General features: G+C 41.3%; 1 protein-coding gene across 1 annotated transcript in view; it reads left to right on the top strand.

Annotated features, from left to right (window-relative positions):
• LOC123767433 (uncharacterized) overlaps nucleotides 1-26125 on the top strand; it is a 388949-nt gene extending 362824 nt beyond the window's left edge. The window contains exons 4-6 of the mRNA XM_069309183.1: nucleotides 10181-10243; nucleotides 25545-25628; nucleotides 26117-26125. Coding sequence (XP_069165284.1) covers nucleotides 10181-10243; nucleotides 25545-25628; nucleotides 26117-26125 — 156 coding nt within the window. The remainder of the gene's footprint in view (nucleotides 1-10180; nucleotides 10244-25544; nucleotides 25629-26116) is intronic.
• The last annotated feature ends 225 nt before the right edge of the window (nucleotides 26126-26350 follow it).

The following is a 26350-nucleotide window of genomic DNA, read 5'->3' as shown; positions in this document are numbered from 1 at the left end:
CACCTCTGGCTGGAAGAAGGGGGACCCATAGCCTCGGAGGAAACCACACATAACGCATTGGAGGGAATGTAGGTCCCCTCCAATACAGTTTCTGTGTGCTTTTCTCCTACCACCCCCTTCCCTTTTTTTTTCTCCTTTATTGTGTATTTAAAGGTTACAAAACATACAAGACAAATGCCTAAAGGTTATGGATCTCTTGAAGCTCCTCCGCTTCTGGACAGGAACCGAGGACGCAGCAAGCATTTCCCCTCTGGATCGCCACACTGAGACGCTGAAACAAAAAACTGGAAGCCCTTGGGTCTCTGGTGACGTCAATGAGCTTGGTATATATATATATATATATATATATATATATATATATATATATATATATATATATATATATATATATATATATATATATATACCAATATGATCACTAAATGATCATATTAAAGTCTCATGACAGACATTACCAACACAGTAAATACATAAATTACTCCGGGCGCCTGCACACACCAATAATAATAATAGATACCGTGAGTGCTCTATGTGGCCCCACTCTGCTCACTTGTGCCTTACTGTGACATAGGTGAGCCTTGCTCACGACATACAAAATACTCTGGCTAAATAATATAGCTGACTAAAGGGGAATTGGGAGGGAAACTAGAATCACCTACTTCCACCTATCCTCTGGTGAGAGTTGAGTTGTAGCTCCTGGTCCAGCTCCCGCCTCGTGAAGGGAACGCCCCCACACACACCCTGTCGTGTCCTCCAGGAACCCAATCAACGTCCCAAAATAAATGCGTCGTCTCCGTATTCTGTCCTCCGCGGGTCCGTGCTTCTCCTCCACGTCTTGTAGGGTTGGAGTCGGTCTCCCGGCCGTCAACTTCTCCTCCCAACTACGGCTGCCAACCTACGTCTCGGCTGCAGTCGTACGGATTCCCAATTAGTATCTTCTTTCACTGCTTCCCAGTGGATTGGCCCAGCCGCTACGTCTTCACTGTGAAGCTATCAGACGTTCCAGACGATACTGCCTAGACTTCACCTGCACAGCACCCGACCCTGGAGCGCTTGATGCTCAGTATACCGTCAATTCCCTCTTCGGTCCCCACATGGAATGAAAGAAGACCTCTCGGCGTACTTGCAGACTACGGGTGACGCGTAAGATCCACGGGAGTGGCGTATTACTGTCAGATTGACAGGATCAACCTTCACACATCCGTCCACCTTGACGTGTCGTATCAGACTGATTCCCTCACGGAGGATTGGCCCAGCCACTACGTCATCACTGTGAAGCTATCAGCCATCGCAAACGTCGCTGCCTAGACTCCACTCTTGCACAACACCTGTCCCTGGAGCACTTGTTGCTCAATATTCTGTCAATTCCTTCTCTGGTCCAACATATGAACGAAGGAAGACCCCACAGGTGCTGTCAGACCGCTGGTGATGCGTAAGTCCTCCGGAGACTGGGTAAACTGTCCAACTGACAGGACCCCCCCAGAGCACGTCCGACCTCCTTGACGTGTTGTCTTAGTCTGGTGGTGCCACAGCGGCGCGATGACCGGACCCCCCTTCCTTCGTGACGTCATACTTGCCAAGAGAGGTTTTCATTGGCTCCCTGTGCCACGTCGCTGTCGGTGACCAATCTGGCGCTAGTGACGTCACACAGTTTTGGCGGCAAAACGGATGGGCCAGCGCCATATTGGCTTCCTAAAGGGCCTATACCACAGGCCAAAATACTCTTCTTTTACAAATTACTCGCCACCTCGAGAACACTACACTCTCCCACATATACTAAACTGATGCCTGCGACGTAGAGAACGCTCGGGTAAAGTGGACATGACTCTTACAGCAGGCGTGGGAGAAATATAAGGGGAGGGGGAACACCGTCACAATATATATATATATATATATATATATATATATATATATATATATATATATATATTTTTTTTTTGTAATAGGGAAGGGAGTACCACCTCTAGCTGGAAGAAGGGGGACCCATAGCCTCGGAGGAAACCACGCATAACGCATTAGAGGGAATGTTTAGATCCCCTCCAATACAGTTTCTGTGTGCTTTACTCCTACCACCCCCTTCCTTGAATATTTTTTGTGCTTTATTATGCATTTGATGGTTACAAGATATACATGGGTTGATACAAAAATAATAATGCAAAAAGGTGCTTAAAGGTTATGGATCTCTTAAAGAACACAACAATGGGAAACTTTGATGAATGTCACAGACGGGTTCGATCATTGTTGCAAGTCAAACACTTCTTCGAATTCCTCTGAAGTTGGACTAGTGCCCAAGACGCAACAGGCATTTCCCCTCTGAATCGCAACACTGAGGCGCTGGAACAAGAAACTTTTTGCTCTCTGGTCTTTTGTAGCGCTGATCAATTTGTCCCCCAATTCCTTCAGGAACTTCAATGCACATTTTCCCCACGAACCGAGGGTCTCCGAGCCGATCGGAACAAAGCTGTAGCAGTGTGCTAGACCTCTGTATTTAATAATTTTCTGCGATTCCCTGAAAGAAGCAGCACCACCGCTTTCACGTGTGCTGTAGTGGAGGTAGGTACTGGCCAGTGTGGCAGCGCACGTGTAGTCCCATACCACTTGCTTACCATCCTTCCAAGGTAGCAAGGTGACCCCATCAGGGCGCTTCTGAGGGTCGTTAGGTCTGGATAAGTGTGGTTCTCTTTGTGCCGGGCAGCGGGCTGTGGCGAGGCTCCTCTTGATGATGTCGTTGACTTCTTCATGTCTTGCAATTTTACCCTGTGATTTACGACATACCAGACCATGACGACCATATTGGTCTGCCATCGCAGTTCCGCAGATGCACCTATGTTCGGTGAGGATGGGGGCGGCAAGGCGAAGGGCAACTCCAATGCGGAGAGCGTCATGACTGAGGCGAGTTCCCAGGGCTGCATTGGGCACAGCAAATAAAAAATCCCCGGCGTGGGGTGCTGTTACCGCTAGGAGGCGGGCTTTGTTTTCAGCATCAGCGTTGTCAATCATTGCGGTGACAGTCTTTTCCATTATGGGGCTATCCCAGTGGGCCTGCTTGTGGTCTTTTGGGACTTGTGGTCGGGGTTGAGGGTGTGCAATGGTGTCCCATTGTCTGGCTGCTTCGATGAACGTTTGATCATGAGTTCCCGCTGTCTCTCTCATACGCTCTGGTAGGATCTGCCCTACCAATTCGTTGGCTGCTGTACATGAGGATAAGAATGCTGGAAGTGCTACCTCAGTTGCCTTTCGTATGCCTATCCCTCCAAATCTCACTGGTAGTGTTGCTTGGTCCCACTGACTGTCATCTAAATCTAGGTTGAGCGCCTTCCTGAATATTGACCTGAGGAGCTCATCATATTGATTTAGAAGTGGGTTGCCAAAAGTTGGTGCACACCTTAAGAAGTATGTTAGCCTGGGCAGGGTAAGGCACTTTGTGAGAAGGTAGAGGGCATCGTGGGAGTCCAAGTCCCCAATTCTCTCTTCCATCCTCTTTAGGTCTCTAAACTTTTCGTCAAGGACTGCAGCAATGGCATTGTGGCCCAGAGGTGCTCCGAGTAGTGTGCTGTCGGTAGGTTTAACGACTGAGGCTTCTGGTAGAACTGATTTCACTGCTCTAATGATTACTTCACTAGATGCAATAATTTCGCACTTGGAGGGGCTAAGAACGAGACCCATGGACTCCCCCCGTGTCTTCACCAGCTGTAAGTCTTCTAGCAGGGAATCTTGTGTGCCTGCCAGAGTGCCATCATCCAGGAACCAGATGTTGAGCTCGCTGGACAGTCTGGTTGTAATTTCTCGAACCGCTATGCAAAAGAGGAACGGTGCAAGTGGGTCACCCTGTTGAATTCCCTCTGCTGAGGTGACTTCATGTTTGCCAAACAGGAGGGTTGAGTCTTTGCTGTAGCCTGCTGACACAAACGGGAGAATGCTTGGGCAATGTTCCTGGACTGCAGTGAGGATTGCTTCCCTTTTGACCGAGTTGAAAGCGTTTTTAAAATCTAATTTTACTACTGCCTGGTCTTCAGTAAGAGAGCTAATGTAAGCTCGTGCAGCATGAGCCGCTGCTTCACAGCCTTGGGGGACTCCAAACCCCAGCTGGTTGGGTTGCAGCATGGTGGCTGCTTCCGTTCGGATACTTCTGACAGCAGCCCTTGCAACTAGGCGGCGAAGGGTATTACCAACGGCAATAGGTCTGATTCCTCCCCCCTTCTTTTTGAGGGCACATAGGGATGCACCAAAGAAGAATGGTTTGATTTCATCAGGGATTAACCCGGCGAGGCAGTTGTTGACAAACGTTGTGATTTCTGTCAGGAGCGCTTCTGCAGCTGGGCCAAGAACAGGGTTCACCATTTCCTTCACATGTTGAGGTCTAACCCCTGTGTAGCCTCCTGAGGAGCCCGGGGGAAATGAAACGATAGCTTTATAAACCTCTGACTCCCGGAGGACGAGAGGTTCCTGGTTAGGGGCGAGCCTGACCTGTGGGGGAGGTCCACCTACGGCCCTGAGGGGGTGTTTTTCTCTCAGTGCTTGGGCTGTGGTTTCATCCCTGGGCAAAATTTTGTCCTCACTTGTGATTAACCTGAGTGCCCCGACTGTATTGCCCTCTTCAATTTTCTTGCTGACTTGGGTACCTAATTTTCTGTTGTCGCTGATTGTCGTACTTGGTCTGCCTCGGCGGTGTTTGGTGTGTTTGGGGAGGCGGACTAGGTTGTCAGCCCTAGGAAAATCCCTAATTGCTTTATTGACGGATGAGGCCAGTGTCTTGCCTCCTCTGTCTGGTACACCTAAGCATGCATTGCCAAAAAGTAACAGATTGTGCCAGGCTTTGATGGTATCAGGTGCAACAAGGTTATTTGACCCTCTGTTGACTTTTGCGATGAGGTCCGTGTATTTCCCTGCAGCAAAAGGGCGAGAGGCCTTTGGGATGAGGCCTTTTCCACAACCTTTTGGCTGTGGAATTAACTCCAATTAAAAATATATATATATATATATATATATATATATATATATATATATATATATATATATATATATATATATATATATATATATATATATATATATATATATATATATATATATATATATATATATATATATATATATATATATATATATGTCATACCTAGTAGCCAGAACACACTTCTCAGCCTACTTTGCAAGGCCCGATTTGCCTAATAAGCCAAGTTTTCATGAATTAATTGTTTTTCGATTACCTAACCTACCTAACCTAACCTAACCTAACTTTTTCGGCTACCTAACCTAACCTAACCTATAAAGATAGGTAGGGTTGGTTAGGTTTGGTCATATATCTACGTTAATTTTAACTCCAATAAAAAAAAATTGACCTCATACATAATGAAATGGGTAGCTTTATCATTTCATAAGAAAAAAATTAGAGAAAATATATTAATTCAGGAAAACTTGGCTTATTAGGCAAATTGGGCCTTGCATAGTAGGCTGATAAGTGCATTCTGGCTACTAGGTATGACATATATATATATATATATATATATATATATATATATATATATATATATATATATATATATATATATATATATATATATATATATATATATATATATATATATATATATATATAGAGAGAGAGAGAGAGAGAGAGAGAGAGGGTACCACCTCTGGTGCCAATGTGGGGACCCATAGCCTCGGAGAAGAAAATAAAAAGTATTCAGAGGAGACCTTGTGGTTTCTCACTGAGCACTAATTTTATCTTCTCCTACCACCCCCATTCTTTTATATGTACACATATATATTTACTTTATTTGAACTTTGTTACAAAAAAGGAGTTGCATATTGGTTTCAAAGATGGTTATCATAGGTTGTCGAGTTCCTCCAGCTCCTCAGATGGCGGGCAGGAACCCTGGATGCAGTGCGCATTTCCCCTCTGTATCGCCACACTGAGGCGCTGGAAAAGAAAGCTTGCAGCTCGTGGGTCCCTTGTTGTTTCAATGAGCCTAGAACCCAGTTCCTTCAAAAAACTGGTAGCACTTTTACCTAAGGCGCCGAGTGTCTCAGAAGCAATGGGGACAAAATTGTAGTGGTGATCCAGTTCTCTATACTTACGGGATTTCGCTGCTTCCCCTGTGGGTGGCAGCGCCACCTGGTTGTGCAACACTGAGGTTAATGTAGGTGTTAGCCAGGGTTGATACGCACGTGTAGTCCCATACCAACTGCTTGCCATTCTTCCAGGGGTTCACTGTGATACCATCCGGGCGACCAATAAGAGCATCAGAGTTACAAGGCGTTAGGTAACGGGGCTCTCTTTCAGCTGGGCATCCAGCTGTGGTGAGGCTCCTCTTGATGATGTCGTTAACTTCACTGTGCCTCGAGTGCCATCCCCCTGTGCTTTGGCAGAGTAGGCCATGGTGGCCGTACCTGTCAGCCACCACCTCGTTGTAAATACACCTATATCTGGTGTGGATTGGGGCAGCAAGGCGGAGGGCCACAGCAATTCGGAGGGCGTGTGGTGTGAGACGCGTGCCAGTTGCCGACATTGGGGTTGCTAACAGGAAATCCCCTGCATGTGGTGCTGCTACTGCTGTGAGGCGAGCAATGTCGTGTTGTGTTGTTGCAGCACCCAGGCACTCTGCAGCAACTTGGTTTACAATGGTGCCATCCCAGCTGGATTGCTTGTGGGCTTTTGGGGATGGTGGTTGAGGTGATTGGCCTGCACGAGAGGCCCACTCTGTGGCACAGCATGTAAAATTGGGATCATGTACACCTGCCAGCTGATGTAGGTGGGCAGGTAGAATTTCCTTCACAAGGTCGTCGGATGCTGATAAGGAGGACAGGAAGGCTGGAACAGCAATTTGCGTTGCTGTTCGAACTCCGAGGCCCCCCAAGTCTTACGGGAAGAGAGGCTTGTTTCCACTTTAGGTCATCAAGAGAGAGGTTAAGGGCTTTTTCAAGCATTGATTTCAGTAACCGGTCATACTCACTTAGTTTTTGGCTACTGTAAGATGGTGAACACCTCAGAAAGTAGGTTAACCTGGGGAGGGACAGACATCTGGTGATGAGGTAGAGTGCATCATGAGCATCAATATCCTCAATCCTCCCATCCATCCTCTTAAGGTCGGCGATTTTCTTATCAAGGACCTCATCGATGGCTTTCAACCCCAGGGGAGCTCTTAGGAGTGTGCTGTCTTCAGGTTTAGTTTTATGGATATATATATATATATATATATATATATATATATATATATATATATATATACCTAGTAGCCAGAATGCACTTCTCGGCCTACTATGCAAGGCAAGGTCAATTTTTTTTATTTGAGTTAAAATTAATGTTGATATATGACCGAACCTAACCAACCCTACCTAACCTAACCTAACCTATCTTTATAGGTTAGGTTAGGTTAGGTAGCCGAAAATGTTAGGTTAGGTTAGGTTAGGTAGGTTAGGTAGTCGAAAAAGCATTAGTTCATGAAAACTAGGCTTATTAGGCAAATCGGGCCTTGCCTAGTAGGCTGAGAAGTGCGTTCTGGATACTAGGTACGACATATATATATATATATATATATATATATATATATATATATATATATATATATATATATATATATATATGTATAAATATACATATATATATATATATATATATATATATATATATATATATATATATATATATGTATAAATATATATATATATATATATATATATATATATATATATATATATATATATATATATATATATATATATATATATATATATTTATACATATATATATATATATATATATATATATATATATATATATATATATATATATATATATGTATATTTATACATATATATATATATATATATATATATATATATATATATATATATATATATATATATATATATATATATATGTCGTACCTAGTAGCCAGACTGCACTTCTCAGCCTACTATGCAAGGCCCGATTTGCCTAATAAGCCAAGTTTTCCTGAATTAATATATTTTCTCTAAGTTTTTTCTTATGAAATGATACAGCTACCCATTTCATTATGTATGAGGTAAAAAAAATTTCATTGGAGTTAAAATTAACGTAGATATATGAACAAACCTAACCAACCCTACCTAACCTAACCTAACCTATCATTTTAGGTTAGGTTAGGTAGCCGAAAAAGTTAGGTTAGGTTAGGTATTTTAGGTAGGTTAGGTAGTCGAAAAAACATTAATTCATGAAAACTTGGCTTTTTAGGCAAATCGGGCCTTGCATAGTAGGCTGAGAAGTGCGTTCTGGCTACTAGGTACGACATATATATATATATATATATATATATATATATATATATATATATATATATATATATATATATATATATATAAATATATATATATATATATATATATATATATATATATATATATATATATATATATATATATACTGTAAAGATATCACGTTTGTGATAGTAAAAAGCATGTTTAAAAAAAAAACTGTTTTTCATGTGAAGAAAATTTTCGAAACCTCATTACCGATTTCTTTGAAAACTTGACACAATGTTGCATTCGAATAGGCACATGTTTTTATATACCTACTATATATATGCCTCACCTGTGACAGGTAAAAAACATTTTTTTTTTTAAACAGCACCATCTGTTGGACGTAAGAGCAACACACGCTGTAATCTTTGAAAGTTCTTCATTGGGGTTCCTGGGAAAGAAATTGCTTTCAAATTTTGACCCAGTGCTGCATTCAATTAAGGCATGTGTTTTTGTATACCTACTATATAGATGCCACACCTGTTACAGGTAAAAAAAAAACGTTCTTTTTAAAACAGCATCGTCTGTTGCATGTAATAGCAATACACACTTTACTAAATATGTTACAATTCCATTTCATTGTTTCACATTGTATAGATTGTGATGATAATCTCTTTCAAAAGAGATTGAGCCTGGTCTTCCCTCCTAAGTTCGTCGCTATACTTCCCTATACAACTAATATGGAAGAAATATCAACAAGTACAACTCCAAGGTTTGCCAGAGAGCAAACGTATTCAGCACCAGGAACACCTGCTCCGCCTCCACCACTCGAACCACCAAACTACCTGTCCGTCGCCTGCTCATCGCTGATTGGCTGGTGGTCAGTTGCGCCTGCTCCTCCACCGCCACACTACCTGATGTCTGGGGCTGCCATGACCTGCAGACCTCAGAATATCCAGTGCTTTCAACAAGTTAACACGTCTTGTTGGTAGACTAAGCTCTGGCTTACGTGTACTAAGAGAGGTGGCAGCTTAAAGCCAATATTCCTGCACCCATATTTGCATTGTATATTGTTCACTTGTTATTACTCGCTTGTCTTAACGTAACTTTTCATTTTGCCATTTGATTATTCTTATTATTTTGATTGATTGATTTTATGTTCCAATTTGTATGACCATTTTATTCATGTTTTGCTTTTCTAATGTAATTAAAATCTCATTGTTAAATTTACTTGTGTTTTGTGTGTCTTCCCATTACCTTACCACAGACGAAGTTCCAGATTTTCTCTTTTTTGTTTCTATATGTGACGAGGCCATACCCCTAGCTTTTGAAACAGCCAAACACCAACGCGTTACCGTCACAAGATAAATTAAATTTCATAGATTTTGATTTATTTGTATGTTGATCTAATTATTTTGTGTTACTTGCGTTGGGATTGAGCTATGTTATTTACCATATCGTTTATTTCGTAAGTATAAGTATAGATGCCACACCTTTGACAGGTAAAAACATTCTCTTTTAAGAAACAGTGCCATCTGTTGCATGAAAGAGCAACACATGCTATACTATGTATGTTAGGATTCCATTTCAATGTTTTCGATTTCATTGACAGAATTTTCATAGAATTCTATTTATTTTCGAAATTATGGAATAATTATTTTGTGTGACATTGCATTGGAATTGAGCTGTGCTGTTTACTATACCGATCATTTCGTGAGTATACTTAATTTTTAATTTTTTTATTGTTTTTATTTCGTTTTTTTAACTATTTTTAACTTAATATTATTATATATTATAATATTATAATATTATTATTTAACTTATTAAACGTGAGGGACCTCTCACTTGCTCTGGTGGTCTTGGGAGGGGAAAGTATCTGGGAGTTAAATACCCAAACTGCAAAAATTTTCTTTCATGAAAAGATTAATTACTTGTGTCTAATGTATTTTTTGCTTACTTGCAGCTCAACCTGAACCCCGTTGTGGCCATTACCTTCACTGTCGACTTCTTGCTGCTAGTCCTCCATGTAAGAATACTTTGTACTTTGTGTGTATCCACTTAAATATACTCCTCTATTTGTATATGCTGGGGTTGAGCTTTGTTCTATTTATTTGCAGTACTATAAGTCTAAGTAATATGTTCATTTCATCTGTGTATGGAGTTTATCTTCGCAATTTATTTTCTTTGTGCATTCCGCTTGTTGGCTGCTGTGAACCTAACATTTTGTCGTTCCTGGATTCTGTTGGTCATTAGAGAAATATATTTTAATATGCTTTTAATTTACAGTCTGCTTATTTCTGTAACATTTATTTTAAATAGAGAGTCCTTGCTAACCTTGTCCTTTTTTAAGGGCTTTTTTTTCTCACTCATTTGTTGCCTGCATAAATTTTTATGTGGATGTTTGAATGTGTGTATCTCACGTATCTGTTCTGGTAAAGCCTGAATTACAACTCATAGGTCCCACTTCTTAACCTTCAGTTTACAAGAATACAGATTCCTAAATCATTTGGGTTGTGTTATATATGTTTTTATATTTTGGTATAGGAGATGCCTCTACAACTTTTTCACTATATTGTTATAATTATTTACTGCTCTTACACGGGAAATTTTATGTATATACTGATCGAGGCATAATTGTGTACTTGTTTCCTGCAATGTCTCCATGCTAGTCTTTCTAATTTCAAATTGTTTTGTTTACTTTGACTTTTAATTTATTGGCAATATTTTGTAAGTCGTGATTATGTAGCCTCTATTTATTCTGTATTTCAATGATGATAAGGTTAGTTACTCTAATCTTCGCAGGCATCTCTGTAATTGGATGTTTCTTGTTATCTCTGAACTTCCAAAGTTTTATTTTGTGTCTAAAGAGACTAAACCTCCTTGCTGCTGTTCAAGATTCTAACGGTCACTCTGGAGTATGTAGCTGTTGGTATTTGTTTGTCTCAGGAGACAAGTTTGGTGTGATATAAGTCCTAAGGTCTCCCCTGCCATTGTGTACCTTATTACAAGCCTTCTGTCATCTTCATAAGTGTGCACTTATTGGTACTAAGCTTTTACAGCCACATACTTGACCCTTCATAAGTTTTCAATGTCTTCCTGTTGATTAGGAATTATTCATCTGTGTATATTCATCACATATTTTTGAAGAAGAAACCCGTGACAAACAGGAGTACGTTCCCTCTGGGAAATATTTTGAGCTAGTTAGAAATATGACAAGACCTGATACTGATCTCTGTACTACTCTCATTTTCCCATATCTTCTTTTTTCTGTGCTTTGATTCCTGTAATTTGATTAAAATATTAAACTTTTCCATTTTCGTCACTCCAGCTTTTGATAAACCATGAATTACTGTTATGCCATTTATTGACATATTTTGCCTTTTAACAGATTTGTCAGCTGTTTCCAAGTACTTCTTGATAACAGACTTTGTAGTTATTTGTGTAAAATTTTAAAAATTTAAAAAGTGTAAAATATTTTGCCATATTAATATCCAGTTTGTAATATCCATAAATCAATTTATCTACATCATTTATGTCCTCGTACACTTTTGGCCTCTTAAAAGAATATAAAGGAAGATTTGACAATCTTTCTTTATAGAGGAGGTTTATAATCTTGCGATAAACTTTGTCATTCATTTCTGCATTTTTTCAAAATAATATATGTCTATTCTACAGTCTGGTGGCTAACACAGGACAAAAAACTTATAATATCATTAGAGGTTATTACTAACACATTAGAGGTTATTACTAACACATTATAGGTTATTACTAACACATTAGAGGTTATTACTAACACATTAGTGGTTATTACTAACACATTAGAGGTTATTACTAACACATTAGAGGTTATTACTAACACATTAGAGGTTATTACTAACACATTAGAGGTTATTACTAACACATTAGAGGTTATTACTAACATATTAGAGGTTATTACTAACACAGAGGTTATTACTAACACATTAGAGGTTATTACTAACACATGAGAGGTTATTACTAACACATTAGAGGTTATTACTAACACATTAGAGGTTATTACTAACACATATTAATCGCCTACTATAATTTTTGTTTTCCGAACTTATACGTTAATATCTAAGCTTTAAGTTCGTTCTGTATATGACATCAAGAGATATTTCGTACTTAGAGTTTGCAATTTAAATATTGTTCACTTGATATCAGCTAACTCAATAGTTATTTCAGAGTCATTGAACCCCTTCATTTTTCAGCAATAAACTATGGCGTCAGTGTCTCCTTAGTGTAAAAAAAAAATCAGCTATTTACTGTCTTCCGAAATTATTTCATGAGCAATGATTTTATCATCGACAAAATTGCTAATGTTATTTTATAATCATCTGTCTAAATCGTTAATGTATTGGGTAAACAAGAAAGTTTACAGTGTCCTGGAACATTCCAGTAACAAAGATTTCCCTCTCAGATTTCACTCCATTTATGCTTACCTTTGGTTTCACTTAAGATAACCCAACCATAATCCAACTTCAAAGAAACAATAAACTGGCATGTGCCTCTTCCTCTCTAGTTAGTGGTTTCTGAAAAATATTAGCAAACATTTTTTCTAATGTCAATCTTCATGAATTCTGTAATAATTTCTAAAACATTAAGCTAAGAAAATGATTGGTCATTTGTCAAACTTTAGTGGTCCATTATGAATTTATTTTAACCTATGTTCTTCATTATATATTCGAATGAATTTTGCAACTATAACTCATGTGGCTTCCTGCAAATAACGTTCACCTTATTGGTCAATAATTCTAGACAAGTTATCTTTTTCCTAAAAATGATCACAACATTTGCTACCCTCCAAGACACCGGTACAGTTATTCTGCTTACATCAGCTGTAAGGTTGATGTAAACAGCCTTACTGATCGAGTCACATACCCTGTTGTCACTCGATCAGAGTCACATCAGGGAATCTTACTCGAGTCAGCTTAAGGAACATTGAGGCAAATGGAGTCAGTGTCGGAATGGGACGGTTGGGTTCAGCCGTCTGGAAGCTGAAGTTTTTGTACAGCTGTTTGGCCGCCAGACTTTTGGATGCCAGCAAAGAAATGTTAAATGATTCATCATCATTCAAAAGTAGAATTTTAATAACTTTTAAAACTGTTACTTTATTCAAAAATAAAAATATTATATCCGCGACTCACTAAAAATTGTAATACAGTTTTATTGGTTAGGTTAGGTTAGGTTTTAATACTAGGTTAGATTAGAATTTAATGTGAACTTGTTATCTGGTTGTTCATGGCAGGGCGTTGGGTTTTAATTAGAATGGCGCCAAAACGTCCTTCACCAAATGGGCTGGCGCCAAAATAGGTTTGGCGTCCTAATGGTCGTGACAAAACACCAGCGTCCAAATGGCCGTGACAAAACACCAGCGTCCAAATGGCCGTGACAAAACACCAGCGTCCAAATGGCCGTGACAAAACACCAGCGTCCAAATGGCCGTGACAAAACACCAGCGTCCAAATGGCCGTGACAAAACACCAGCGTCCAAATGGTCGTGACAAAACACCAGCGTCCAAATGGTCGTGACAAAACACCAGCGTCCAAATCGTCGTGACAAAACACCAGCGTCCAAATGGCCGTGACAAAACACCAGCGTCCAAATGGCCGTGACAAAACACCAGCGTCCAAATGACAGTGACAAAACACCAGCGTCCAAATCGTCGTGACAAAACACCAGCGTCCAAATGGCCGTGACAAAACACCAGCGTCCAAATGACAGTGACAAAACACCAGCGTCCAAATGGCCGTGACAAAACACCAGCGTCCAAATGACAGTGACAAAACACCAGCGTCCAAATGGCCGTGACAAAACACCAGCGTCCAAATGGCCGTGACAAAACACCAGCGTCCAAATGACAGTGACAAAACACCAGCGTCCAAATGACAGTGACAAAACACCAGCGTCCAAATGACAGTGACAAAACACCAGCGTCCAAATGACAGTGACAAAACACCAGCGTCCAAATGACAGTGACAAAACGTACCAAACCAAGTAAATGTTGTCTCTATCAATAAAATTTATAAAAATGAAAATAGCTACAACTTTATGCAGATGAAAAGTCACAATAACGTGACTGAAAAATGTTGACCAAACCACACATTAGAAATTAAAGAGACGACGACGTTTCGGTCCGTCCTGGACCATTCTTCAGAGGCATGATTTAAGAGGGAGGCATGATATAAGAGGGAGGCATGATATAAGAGGGAGGCATGATATGCCTCCCTCGTCTCATCACAGTCGACTTGATAATGGTCCAGGACGGACCTAAACGCCGTCCTCTCTTCAATTTCTAGTGTGTGTGTGGTTTGGTCAACAGCTACATCTTTAATTAGATTGATGTTAATAAGAGGGATATGGATACTGGGCTCTGTGACAGTTTCAGTCCTGTAGGTATAGATGTATTCAGACTATGGAATATAGAAAAGCCAGTACTAACTAATATCAGTATAAACAGAATGTAAAACTTTAAAGCAATTATATTCAACTGAGATGGGTTCAAACTGCATAAGTCAAAAAACTATTTTGCAGTGCTTGATATTTTTGTTTTGCAAGAGTAGTTCTGCATAAAAATCTCATGAATTTCAAAACGTCTCCAAATTTGTAGATGGTTCATTTTAACACTGCCAGAAGTGAAATTTCTGTGTCTGGTCACGTCCTCGAAGAGCCAATGGTAATACAGCTATCCTATTTTATGATAACATGCAGTGTAAAGTTGAGAGAGCCAGGGGAGTATCAGAGTGTATGGAGATTCAACGGTTATGTTAATCAATCTGTAAAATGAATTCAAATATGAATGAAAAGAGAATAAACGAGTCAAAAATAAATTCGTAATTATCTCGCTGGAGCTGGTGTAAGTTTCGTCGCTCCGAACTTGGAGGTTTACATTTTTTATTAAGAAATCGTCCTTGACAGGAAAATCTTTATGACATGCCGGCATATTGCAGCATGCGAAAAATATGCAATCAAACTTCTCATCACGAAGAACCAAGCAAGATAATTCAGTTATGAAGAGCAAGGAAAATGCAGCACTCATTAACAATTTTAAATTAATATTCAAATTTCGCTTACAGTTATTGATTGTAAAGTTATTGGGTTAAATCTTTTATTTATTAACTTTAATGATGCCTACACCTGAGAACGGTAAAATAAATTACTTGTGTGTACTTGTTCATCGGCCTGTTGTAACCAAGTTGTTTATGAACCAGTATTAACCACTTTGTTTACAAATTAAATTTTCTTTTGATTGTGAAGCAATTAATATAATTTTTTTAATCACTAAATAATTCTAAATTATACATAAGCCAAATACAATACCAATTTATATGTGAACCGATCAATATACATTTATTTATGAACAGGTAAGTTCCTTTTGAACTAATTATTGTAGTAAATTTAGAAATAATCTTTGACCATTTGCTTGCTAAGTAATGCAAGTACTTAACATTATCAATCAATCAACTTATGTTTATGAACAAACACATGTTCATTTGCTATTAACTAATCAACATAAATATGTTAGCTAATAAATCTCAGCTAATTTATGAACAAATAATGATTTTTCTTGGTATTATCAATATCAATCTGCTTATCAACCAGCTGTGGCCAGAAATGTGATGCAAGTTACGTTAAGAGATTACATGTCACCAACTGTGACATCACCATTACTGTGACATCACTGTAACTTGACATGCAGGGCTGCACATGACATATCATCATAACTTTAACGTGTTGTGGTGTACATGTTACGCATCTTAGTAACTAACGTGTTGTGCAGTACACATTACGCACCTAACCAAAAGTGTGATTTATGGTGCTTTACACATGATGCTCATCACTGTAACTGTGACACGTGATGCTGAACACCGGACATGTCACCATGACTGTATTATGTGTACACATGATACATATCGTCCTAACTGTGTTATAAGTAGGACACATCACACGCGTCACAGTAACTGTGACCTGTGGAGTTGTAAGTAGTGTAATCGGCACCAATATCAGCGCGTTTTGCTTTTTGATGCATACGTATGTTATAACCTTTTTTCCGGTGACTCCTGTTTGGTGGGCAGCATCCCGGCATTGGTACACTTTTTTTTCTTCGGTCCTTTTCGGTTCATAGATACACTTTCTCCTTTGGAACTCAGGAAAGATTGATGATTTGTACCAAATATTTTTTTGGGTCTAGTTAAAAGTAGCTCATTAGTAACAGGTATTTTATAGTTTACAATCACAGTAGTGTTATTACCCATACATAGCACCTTCTATTTATATCATCCTAATCTCATTCATTTGGCTTTAATCATCCAAGCAGCAACAGATAACACAGAGATTGGATCTGCCAGAACATTACACATGTCTCTTTGAAATCTCCGAGCTAGCAGCAAATATTCAAGAGTCATTCAAATATTCAAGAGTCAAGAGTCAATTCAAGAGTCTTGCATCCATATAGAGAGTCTAGTAAAGACTTATATGAACAAAGAAATTGACTTTAGTGTTTTGTTCTGGGGTAAAAAAGGTGCCAGAATATCTTCGGTGCTTTTCTTAAATTTGTTGTGTAAATCTGGTAGACTCCATTTTATAAAACTGGTTGACATTTTTTCAAACATTTTATATATTATAAAATTTCAGTGAAATTTCAACTATTTTTAAGCTCATCTTAAGCTGAATACATATTATTTATAAAGCATTTTTTCTTATATGAGCAAGTGTTATTGAACACACCCTAGACAGTTTTCAAAGAATTAAATTTTTTGTCTTACTGAATCGAAATTTGGAATCAGAGCATCATTTTGGTCCCACCTAAACATGCAATTAACGTATTCAGGCAGTCATGCCTATCATTTGTGATGATGGAGTCTTTCATATTGCGACTGAGATTGTTTGGCACATGATATAGAATTTCAAGATATGTGCCTAATACTGGGCATATTTCATTTTGTACATATACGGCAGTGGACTGCATGGTGCTTTGATAGAAACTGATATTTTGGGAGTAAAATCTTAGCACAGTGTTCTGACCGGTTCTCAACATGCTCGTTCGTTGCAACGTATGCTAATCCTCTCTGAAGCTATGGAGTCATTGATATAGAAAGCCTTCTGGGAGTAAAGATAAATTTGATGACTGTCAGACTTTTATATCAGAAATCAATGAATAAAATGATGCACTATAATCAAATGGTGAAATAAGCCAAAAGATAGACACTGAGGAGCAAAATATCATAATATATATTAAAGAGTGCTCATCAAAATCACATAACCGTGATGTGTCCATGACAAAATTAGTTGGAGCTACGAGGAGGACTCGAACCCACTCACTTGATACTCGGACGCTTTCTTGTGAGTAGAAGTGAGCTGGGTCAAATCCTCCTCGTGCCTCCTACTGATTTTCTCATAATAAAGAGTGTTGTGAAAAATCTGAAAGTATTTCTATTGGTTTTTACATTTTTGTTATTCTTGTATAAAAACTTATATTATGTCACCGAGAAGGAACTTGGGAGTCACATGTGCACACAGGTGCACACAGGTGGTTCATTGATCAATGCATTTCAAGAGTTTGAAGAAAAATTGCTTGAAGTAGACTGTCCATTTCTGTTGGGATAGTTCAAGCAAGGTCAGTTTGCGGTTAGAGATATTTAAGGTAAATTCAGCTCCGTTAATCTGGACATGAAGCTTGAGCAGACAATACAATGGCTTAAAAAAAGCTCAAAAGGCTTTGTTTGGCAAATGAGACGGAGTGACTACATGGCAGAGTGGTAGATTGTCTACCAGGAAGTCTTAACAATATGTAACACATTCGAGATTTTAAAAATTAAAATGTAATGAATCATACAGAATCATTGCACCATTGAAAAGCAGAGGTGCAACAGGTACTCTGAGAGAGAACTCTATCAACATCAGAGGCCCGAGACTGTTCAATACGCTTCCACTACACATAAGGGGCATAACTGGCCGACCCCTCACAGTGTTCAAGAGAGAACTGGATAAGCACCTCCAAAGGATACCTGATCAACCAGGCTGTGACTCATACGTCAGGCTGCGAGCAGCCGCGTCTAACAGCCTGGTTGATCAGTCCAGCAACCAGGAGGCCTGGTCGACGACCGGGCCGCGGGGACACTAAGCCCCGGAAGCACCTCAAGGTAACCTCAAGGTATGCATTTACTTGAAGATACATATATCTTTGACAAAAATGTCACAAGGCTCAAGCAGTTCATGATCTTCTCGAGGTTATCTTTAGATGATTTCGGGGCTTTAGTGTCCCGCGGCCCGGTCTTCGACCAGGCCTCCACCCCCATGAAGCAGCCCGTGACAGCTGACTAACACCCAGGTACCTATTTTACTGCTAGGTAACAGGGGCATAGGGTGAAAGAAACTCTGCCCATTGTTTCTCGCCGGCGCCTGGGATCGAACCCAGGACCACAGGATCACAAGTCCAGTGTGCTGTCCGCTCGGCCGACCGGCTCCCTTAATGATGGATAAAGGTAACCCATTTAAAGTTATCGGCAATGTTAAGCTTCATTACACACATATATCACAATAGCGTGATGCATGAAAAGAACAAATCCACAAGGGTCGTGATGAGGGTTCGAACTTACGTCCGAGAGTATCCCAGACGCGCTTACTCGACTGTGATGATTTAACCATGTCGTAGCACAGTCGATTAAGGCGCGTCTGGGATACTCTCGGACGTAGGTTCGAACCCTCATCACGGCCCTTGCGGATTTGTTCATTTGATGCATCAAGCTATTGTGATATATGTGTGTACTGAAGTAAGGGCGAAGAGCTAGAATAGCTTATTGACAGAGCTCTGGTGCATGGGGGGATTGTGTGAAACCCTGGAATGTGTCTCGGAGAGACTCCAGGATCTGTGTGAGGTCAATTGAACTCCCGATTGCAATTCTTTTACCCATGTCGTAGAACAGTCGATTAAGGCGCGTCTTTGATACTCTCGGACGTAGATTCGAACCCTCTTCACGGCCCCTTTGGATTTGTTAAGCTTCGTAACTTTGTTATGAAACAGTAAGCTGAGGAATGTGTGAAAGATCGTCTTCTCAATGCTATTCAACACGGGGGAAATCAACTTATGAAGATGTATGAAATGGAATATATGTTTTAACAGAAAAAATATGTAAACTCATTCCAAATGTTAATGTGCCTATATTTAATTATTCCAAGAGTTAAAATTAGTCATAATATGATTAAATTCATTATAACAAAACAGATGGCACTGGAACATAAAAATTTTGAGATAGCAAGAGAGAGGGAAAAATCGTTGAAGGAAGTTTTATCATACGATCTGCTTTCATTTAGTGCATTATTTGAAGGTGATGCAGCAGCTAAACCCGCAAAATCAATGTTAATTGGTGAACTTGAATTTACAAGTTCAAGTGAACTGAATGTCCGTTAAAAAGAAACTCCATTCACACAATAGTGATTTTTTATTTCATGACACAAATTCTGAGGTAAAGATGTATGGAAAAGAAAACTCTCGAGACGTTATTAATGCCATTTTTCATAGATCAAAAATATTCGCGCTTAACGTTGTTTTTATAGATACATTTATCATTCAACAAAGGTGTCTGAATGAATTTGAAGAGCATTGAACTTATGGCTGCGTTAAGCCGGCGTGCTTTCTTCGTTTACGCCATTTACTCATCAAATGGATAACTTTTTCGGGTATATTCAATAAACAAAGTTAACTTGCAACTGCCTGCTCGTAAACAATCAAACATAAAATTACCTGAAAGTAATATTCCAATTATTGGCAGTGGCTAAGTGGTCAATGATGAAATTATTCCTGTGGAACTTCACTCAAACACAGCTGATACAACAACAACCATTCAAGCACTCTGTAACAATACTGAGGAAGCTGACAATCGCATCATCCCTCATGCTGATATAGTTGCATTGCTCTTGACTGGGTATAATTCAATCAGTATGGCACAAAGAGTATTTTATTGTATCTGTGGTACACTTACTATCCTGAATAAGGATGAGTTAGCCCTAGATCCTAAGGAATATGACTGTGACAAGGTTGATGAAATTTTAAGATCATCAGAGTGCATGAGACTGATGCCAGATGAACTGGTGTATGTGGATTTAGATCTTTTAATACAAACAGATATACATGCAGACATACAGGTGCTACATGCACTACATTTTGCAAATGTGAAGAATAATGTAAACATTTATTTTAATTTTAATTTCTGTTGAAAATTATTTGTTAACTTAGTGATACATTATAGCATTGTTGCATAATTAAATAATGCGTTTCCAAAATAGTGATTTCAATGTGTAAAAGAACTGTCAGGCATTAATTGATTTAAATAAGGATAAACCTATTTTCGTAAATTATTTCAATACCTGATGAACAAACAACTCACATATCCACAATTTCTGCACTATAAATAAATTCTAAAATAGAATCCATTCAGTTAAGGAAGAGTTTTAAATTAACTATGGCTATAGGCAAATGGTCATACCCAGCTATGCATACAAAATTAAAACAAAATCCAACAAATAGCTTTTCATTCGAGAATTGTTAATGTGTATGCAGCATGTAAGAAAAACACGAAAATAAATTAATATTTATCGTTTCACTGGGTGGAGGAGCTCAGCGTCACTGGGTGGAGGAGCTCGGCGTCACTGGGTGGAGGAGCTCAGCGTCACTGGGTGGAGGAGCTCAGCGTCACTGGGTGGAGGAGCTCAGCGTCACTGGGTGGAGGAGCTCGGCGTCACTGGGTGGAGGAGCTCAGCGTCACTGGGTGGAGGAGCTCAGTGTCACTGGGTGGAGGAGCTCAGCGTCACTGGGTGGAGGAGCTCAGCGTCACTGGGTGGAGGAGCTCAGCGTCACTGGGTGGAGGAGCTCGGCGTCACTGGGTGGAGGAGCTTAGCGTCACTGGGTGGAGGAGCTTAGCGTCACTGGGTGGAGGAGCTCAGCGTCACTGGGTGGAGAAGCTCAGCGTCACTGGGTGGAGGAGCTGAGCGTCACTGGGTGGAGGAGCTGAGCGTCACTGGGTGGAGGAGCTCCGCGTCACTGGGTGAAGGAGCTCAGCGTCACTGGGTGGAGGAGCTCAGCGTCACTGGGTGGAGGAGCTCAGCGTCACTGGGTGGAGGAGCTCGGCGTCACTGGGTGGAGGAGCTCAGCGTCACTGGGTGGAGGAGCTCGGCGTCACTGGGTGGAGGAGCTCAGCGTCACTGGGTGGAGGAGCTCAGCGTCACTGGGTGGAGGAGCTCAGCGTCACTGGGTGGAGGAGCTCGGCGTCACTGGGTGGAGGAGCTCAGCGTCACTGGGTGGAGGAGCTCAGCGTCACTGGGTGGAGGAGCTCAGCGTCACTGGGTGGAGGAGCTCAGCGTCACTGGGTGGAGGAGCTCAGCGTCACTGGGTGGAGGAGCTCGGCGTCACTGGGTGGAGGAGCTTAGCGTCACTGGGTGGAGGAGCTTAGCGTCACTGGGTGGAGGAGCTCAGCGTCACTGGGTGGAGAAGCTCAGCGTCACTGGGTGGAGGAGCTCAGCGTCACTGGGTGGAGGAGCTGAGCGTTACTGGGTGGAGGAGCTCAGCGTCAGTGGGTGGAGGAGCTCAGCGTCAGTGGGTGGAGGAGCTCAGCGTCACTGGGTGAAGGAGCTCAGCGTCACTGGGTGGAGGAGCTCAGCGTCACTGGGTGGAGGAGCTCAGCGTCACTGGGTGGAGGAGCTCAGCGTCACTGGGTGGAGGAGCTCAGCGTCACTGGGTGGAGGAGCTCAGCGTCACTGGGTGGAGGAGCTCAGCGTCACTGGGTGGAGGAGCTCAGCAGGGCGGCGTCTGGCACTTGTCAACGCCGGGTGCTCCACTTTGCTGACACTTCCTGCTTTATCGTCACATGTTTCACTGATTGTTTGATCACTTGTTTTTCTTTATTAACATCCACACAGCGCTTTTATGTCCATTTTTGTATCATACATGTAAAAGCCAGTTAATAATTGTTTAACTCATCATATGATCACCACATTCCTCCTAGTAACATTCATGACGATAACTGCAGTTGTACCATGAAATGGTAGTAGGAATTTCTTAGGAGTACGAAATCAAAGACCAAGGGAACCTTCATAGGTGGGACAGGGGACTCAGCCATTGATATGGGAAAGGATAAAGGTATAGAGTCCGAGTAGAAAGGTGAAGAAGAGAGCGATGCCTTCTTACCCGCCGATGAGGAAGAAGGAGAGGAACCAGGCTTACGTTTCCGACGTAAAGAGGCAGGTGTGCCAGCAGCACTGTACTAGGCGACAGCCACAACAGTCTCAATAGAAGAAGGAGAATGAGAGCGGGCAACATGCAGATGGCCAGGAAGAGGATGGACAACGGCTCGGACAGACAGGCGGTGTGGAGGGCCAAAAGACAGAGGGAGATGGCTGAGAAGAGGAACTTGGGCGAGAAGGGAAATAGGAGACATGGAAGACTGGGAAGGCAGAAAGGAAACACCAGATGGAGAACCAGGAGGAAGTCCCTCTGGTTCAGAACGCAAAACGAGCAGGTGAGGTGGTGGTGGAGGTGTCGGGGTCTAAGGCCTGTAAACTGTTGCGAAACTGAGAAAGTGGGAGAGGGCGAGAAGTGTAACGTAACCCACGAGCATAAGACATGCCAAAGAAAGAGGGAAGACTGTGTATTTAGCGTCTCACCTCAGGAAAAGATAAATGCATACATGTGCATACTTGCGTGGTAAAAGGCAGGGTGGGTGTCACCGCAATTGATGCAGTGAGCATGGGAAGAAGAGCACTCTGTCTTAGAATGACCCGAGTCTCCATACAAGGGCCATAAAAGTACTTTACTTGTGAAGTAAAGTACTCTACTTGCAAGTGAAGGGACCATGCCCAAATCTCCAGCACCTATTGCAGAGGCGATGAGAGGGGATGTACTCCTGAATGAAGCATCAGGCACCAGCAAGAATTACAGAAAACAGTAGATTCCTACTATCGAATGTGATCTTCACTACGCAAAGAGGCTGACGACATCGACCGCAAGGGGGGTCGAGTGAACGTATCAATCTGGAGGATAGAATGGCCTTGTGCTTTAAGGATATGTTTAGTATCCTCGTGACAGTTTTTCAGTTCCCTATCACCTGTTGCAATATTGTGCACAAGAATAACTGTATCAATGCTGGCATTTAACCACGAATTTTTGGAAATCCAAACAGGGGTCTCCCCAATGCAGGACAACGAGGCTAAACGGGCAGCTGCTTCCTGAGAAGTGGCTACAATGACATGTGTATCAATACAGGTGGGGTTATGAATGAAAAAATTATCTACCGAATCAACTAGGTGTTTAGAATGAAGAAATTATCAGAACGTGTAGAATCAACATGACTGAGATCAAAATACTAAGTCCATGTAGCAGGACCAAATAAAGCTTGGAATGTAATAGAAATGGAAGAAAGCATGTGATAGTGGAAGTGACGGCGCTCAGTACCCCACAGTAGGTAGGATGTTAAAAGATGCCGTTATTACAATGAGAGATTGAGCCACTCCAGGTGATGAGGTGGTCACCACTGGAGGCTTGGGACTCAACCCTGACACAGAGGTAGGAGGGGAGCAGAGAGGGGTAGTTGGGAGATTTAGAGAAGCAGCTTGGTCTGGGCCCAATGTAACGAGGGCTATAGAGCCCAGCCATCCATCATAGTCCAACTCGGGGCCTGGTCGCTCACCCCACGAGCCTGAGAAATTAAAATTGGCATATTAACGAACAGGTAAATATTTCATCCACAAATAAGTCCCCATACCCACCATCTAACCACAGTAAGAGGATAGGACACCCGACAAGAAAGAGCCCCCCAGGGGTACATCGTGGGTATACGCTTAGGAACCGTCAGTCTGTCGAGATCAGGTTCAGCATCGATGTCAAAGTTTGACAATTAAATTGTCCCCTTGCTCGAAACGTCGGGTACCACAGTTTCACAGGTGAGAGAGTGTGTCTCCTTAAACACCCGGCGTTAAAACAAAAGACATCTGAAAGAATAATCAAGAACAGCAATGACAATCAGCAAGGAGAAGAGGAGGGAGGAAAAATGATATATAAGGAAAAGGAAAAAGCATCCAGCAAAATTTCTGAAGACGGCAGCAGGAGCATAAGGCTTAAAAAGGGCAGAGGACTGTCCCATGGAGCATCGCACCTCGGCAGCCGCCCACCAAGCTCCCTCACAACGACAACAGGCTGGAAAGGGAGGGGAGTATACAATGAAAATGACATTAATTAGGTACAAATTATATCAACACAAAATAGAATGAGATACTGTGGATACAGATTGCATAAGCGTAAATTCAGATAATAATGGGCAATTAATGGTACAAAATTGGGTTCGAGGTTCATGGAACATATTCTCTTGTATCATAATAGAATGGAACCATGTGATAATTTCAAACATGTGCTAAACATGTGTAAATGAATGGTTGTGTGTACAGTATTCGTGAACAGAATCTGCCAAGATTGGGACAAAAAATCAGTACTAATTTGTTTTAGTCTTATCTTCATATTATTCTTATGTTTGAGTTTATCTTCGTTATTTGGTCTGATAATAATTGTTCTTATGTGCTTATTTATAGATTAGGCCTGTCGTATGTGACTTGATTATGTTCTGGTTTCGTCTAAAATTTAAGCTTCACAAATTATCTCATAAATAAGGGGAAAAATACGACACTACCTATCGACAAAATACCACTATTTTCTGTATTGTGAACCAACCAACGAAGACTAACTGGAATTATTTCAATATCAACGTTTTCATCTGTATTAAAATAAAGAAGTATGTATTTTCATTACATTTTTCTACACCGATGTTCATCGCCATTCTCAGTTTTTATTAGCTTTCATTTTTTTCTATAAATTATTCCTAAAATATTGACCAACACGACTTCAAATCAGACCGACCTTCAAGGCCGTGCCGGTTCTATTCTTTTAATCTTTAGCAACCTTCATTGTCTCTAACTCTTCTCATAAATATAACATTGTGGCAGTCGTTTCCTCAACTCAGCTATCACACCCAGACACCCGCTATCCTTAATCTATGAAGAATGGCTCTCTACTGCGTTAGTTCAGGCTTCCACTCTCGCTCTGGAAAGATACAAGTCACCCCTTGAATACATATATAATAGTTTCCTCAGCTGTCAATAAATAATATTGCAATGATTGTGTAATAAATGACAGCCAGCAATGTGTCATTGTCTTGATAAGCACCTTGGTAATCTAACTAATTTTTAAGATTTGTATACTCAACCAGTTCCATGACTCATATACTAACAAATTTCTCTCCGTCTCGCCCATATGGAACACCCCAAGACCTATGCGGTCCTGTGCGTGACGTCACAGTACCAGGAGTACCGTGATGGCCGGGGAACAGCTATGGACGATGGAAACAGATGGGTGAGTACTTGGTCCTTCTACTATCCCTCGCAAGAGATTCGCTCACTGACCACCAGGGGGTCAAGACGTGCTCACCTGACCTGCCAGTTGTTGCCTGGTTTTGCGTGGAGGCGGGTGTGGGTTGTGGTGCGGTGTGCCCGCTGGCCGGAGGACCCGGCTGGCGGTATGGTTGTTGGTGGTGTCTCCCACGTAAGGCGGTTGACACGGCGTGCCTCGACTTTTCTGGGGCTGTAGACTGGCCGATAGTGGAAATTGCGGTCGTCGATGAGCTCAAAGTGAACGTTCCGGATTTGTTAGGGCTGGAAAAGCTCTCTCCTACTCGGGTGGTGCTGTCCTTCGCTCGGATCTGTTGTACCGGGAGTTTGTGGCGCACTGGGATGGCCACACGGTTCCAATCTCTGCCTCGGTTGTGTGTGTAGACATTTCGGATCCCTGGAAGGCGGTGCAATATGTGAGCGTTCATGGTGTGCCGGTGGCTTTCCCCGCAGACGAGCTGAGGGCGGTCTTTGCAAATATGGTGTGGTAGTGTTTCACCGCTTGAACACTTTGAGTGCGGGCTGGCTGCACGGGCTACATACGAGCACTCCTACGCTTGTTATGGGGGTTACATCGCCTATTCCGTCCAGACTTTTTTACCGTGGGCTCTCGCTCGGGACTTTTATCAGGGCCAGACACGGACCTGTTTCCGGTGTGGTGCTGAGGGCCATGTGGCGGCCGGATGT

This window comes from Procambarus clarkii, chromosome 6 (assembly GCF_040958095.1).
Source record: "Procambarus clarkii isolate CNS0578487 chromosome 6, FALCON_Pclarkii_2.0, whole genome shotgun sequence".
NCBI classification, from domain to species: domain Eukaryota; kingdom Metazoa; phylum Arthropoda; class Malacostraca; order Decapoda; family Cambaridae; genus Procambarus; species Procambarus clarkii.
This window is presented reverse-complemented; position numbering and strand designations above follow the sequence as displayed.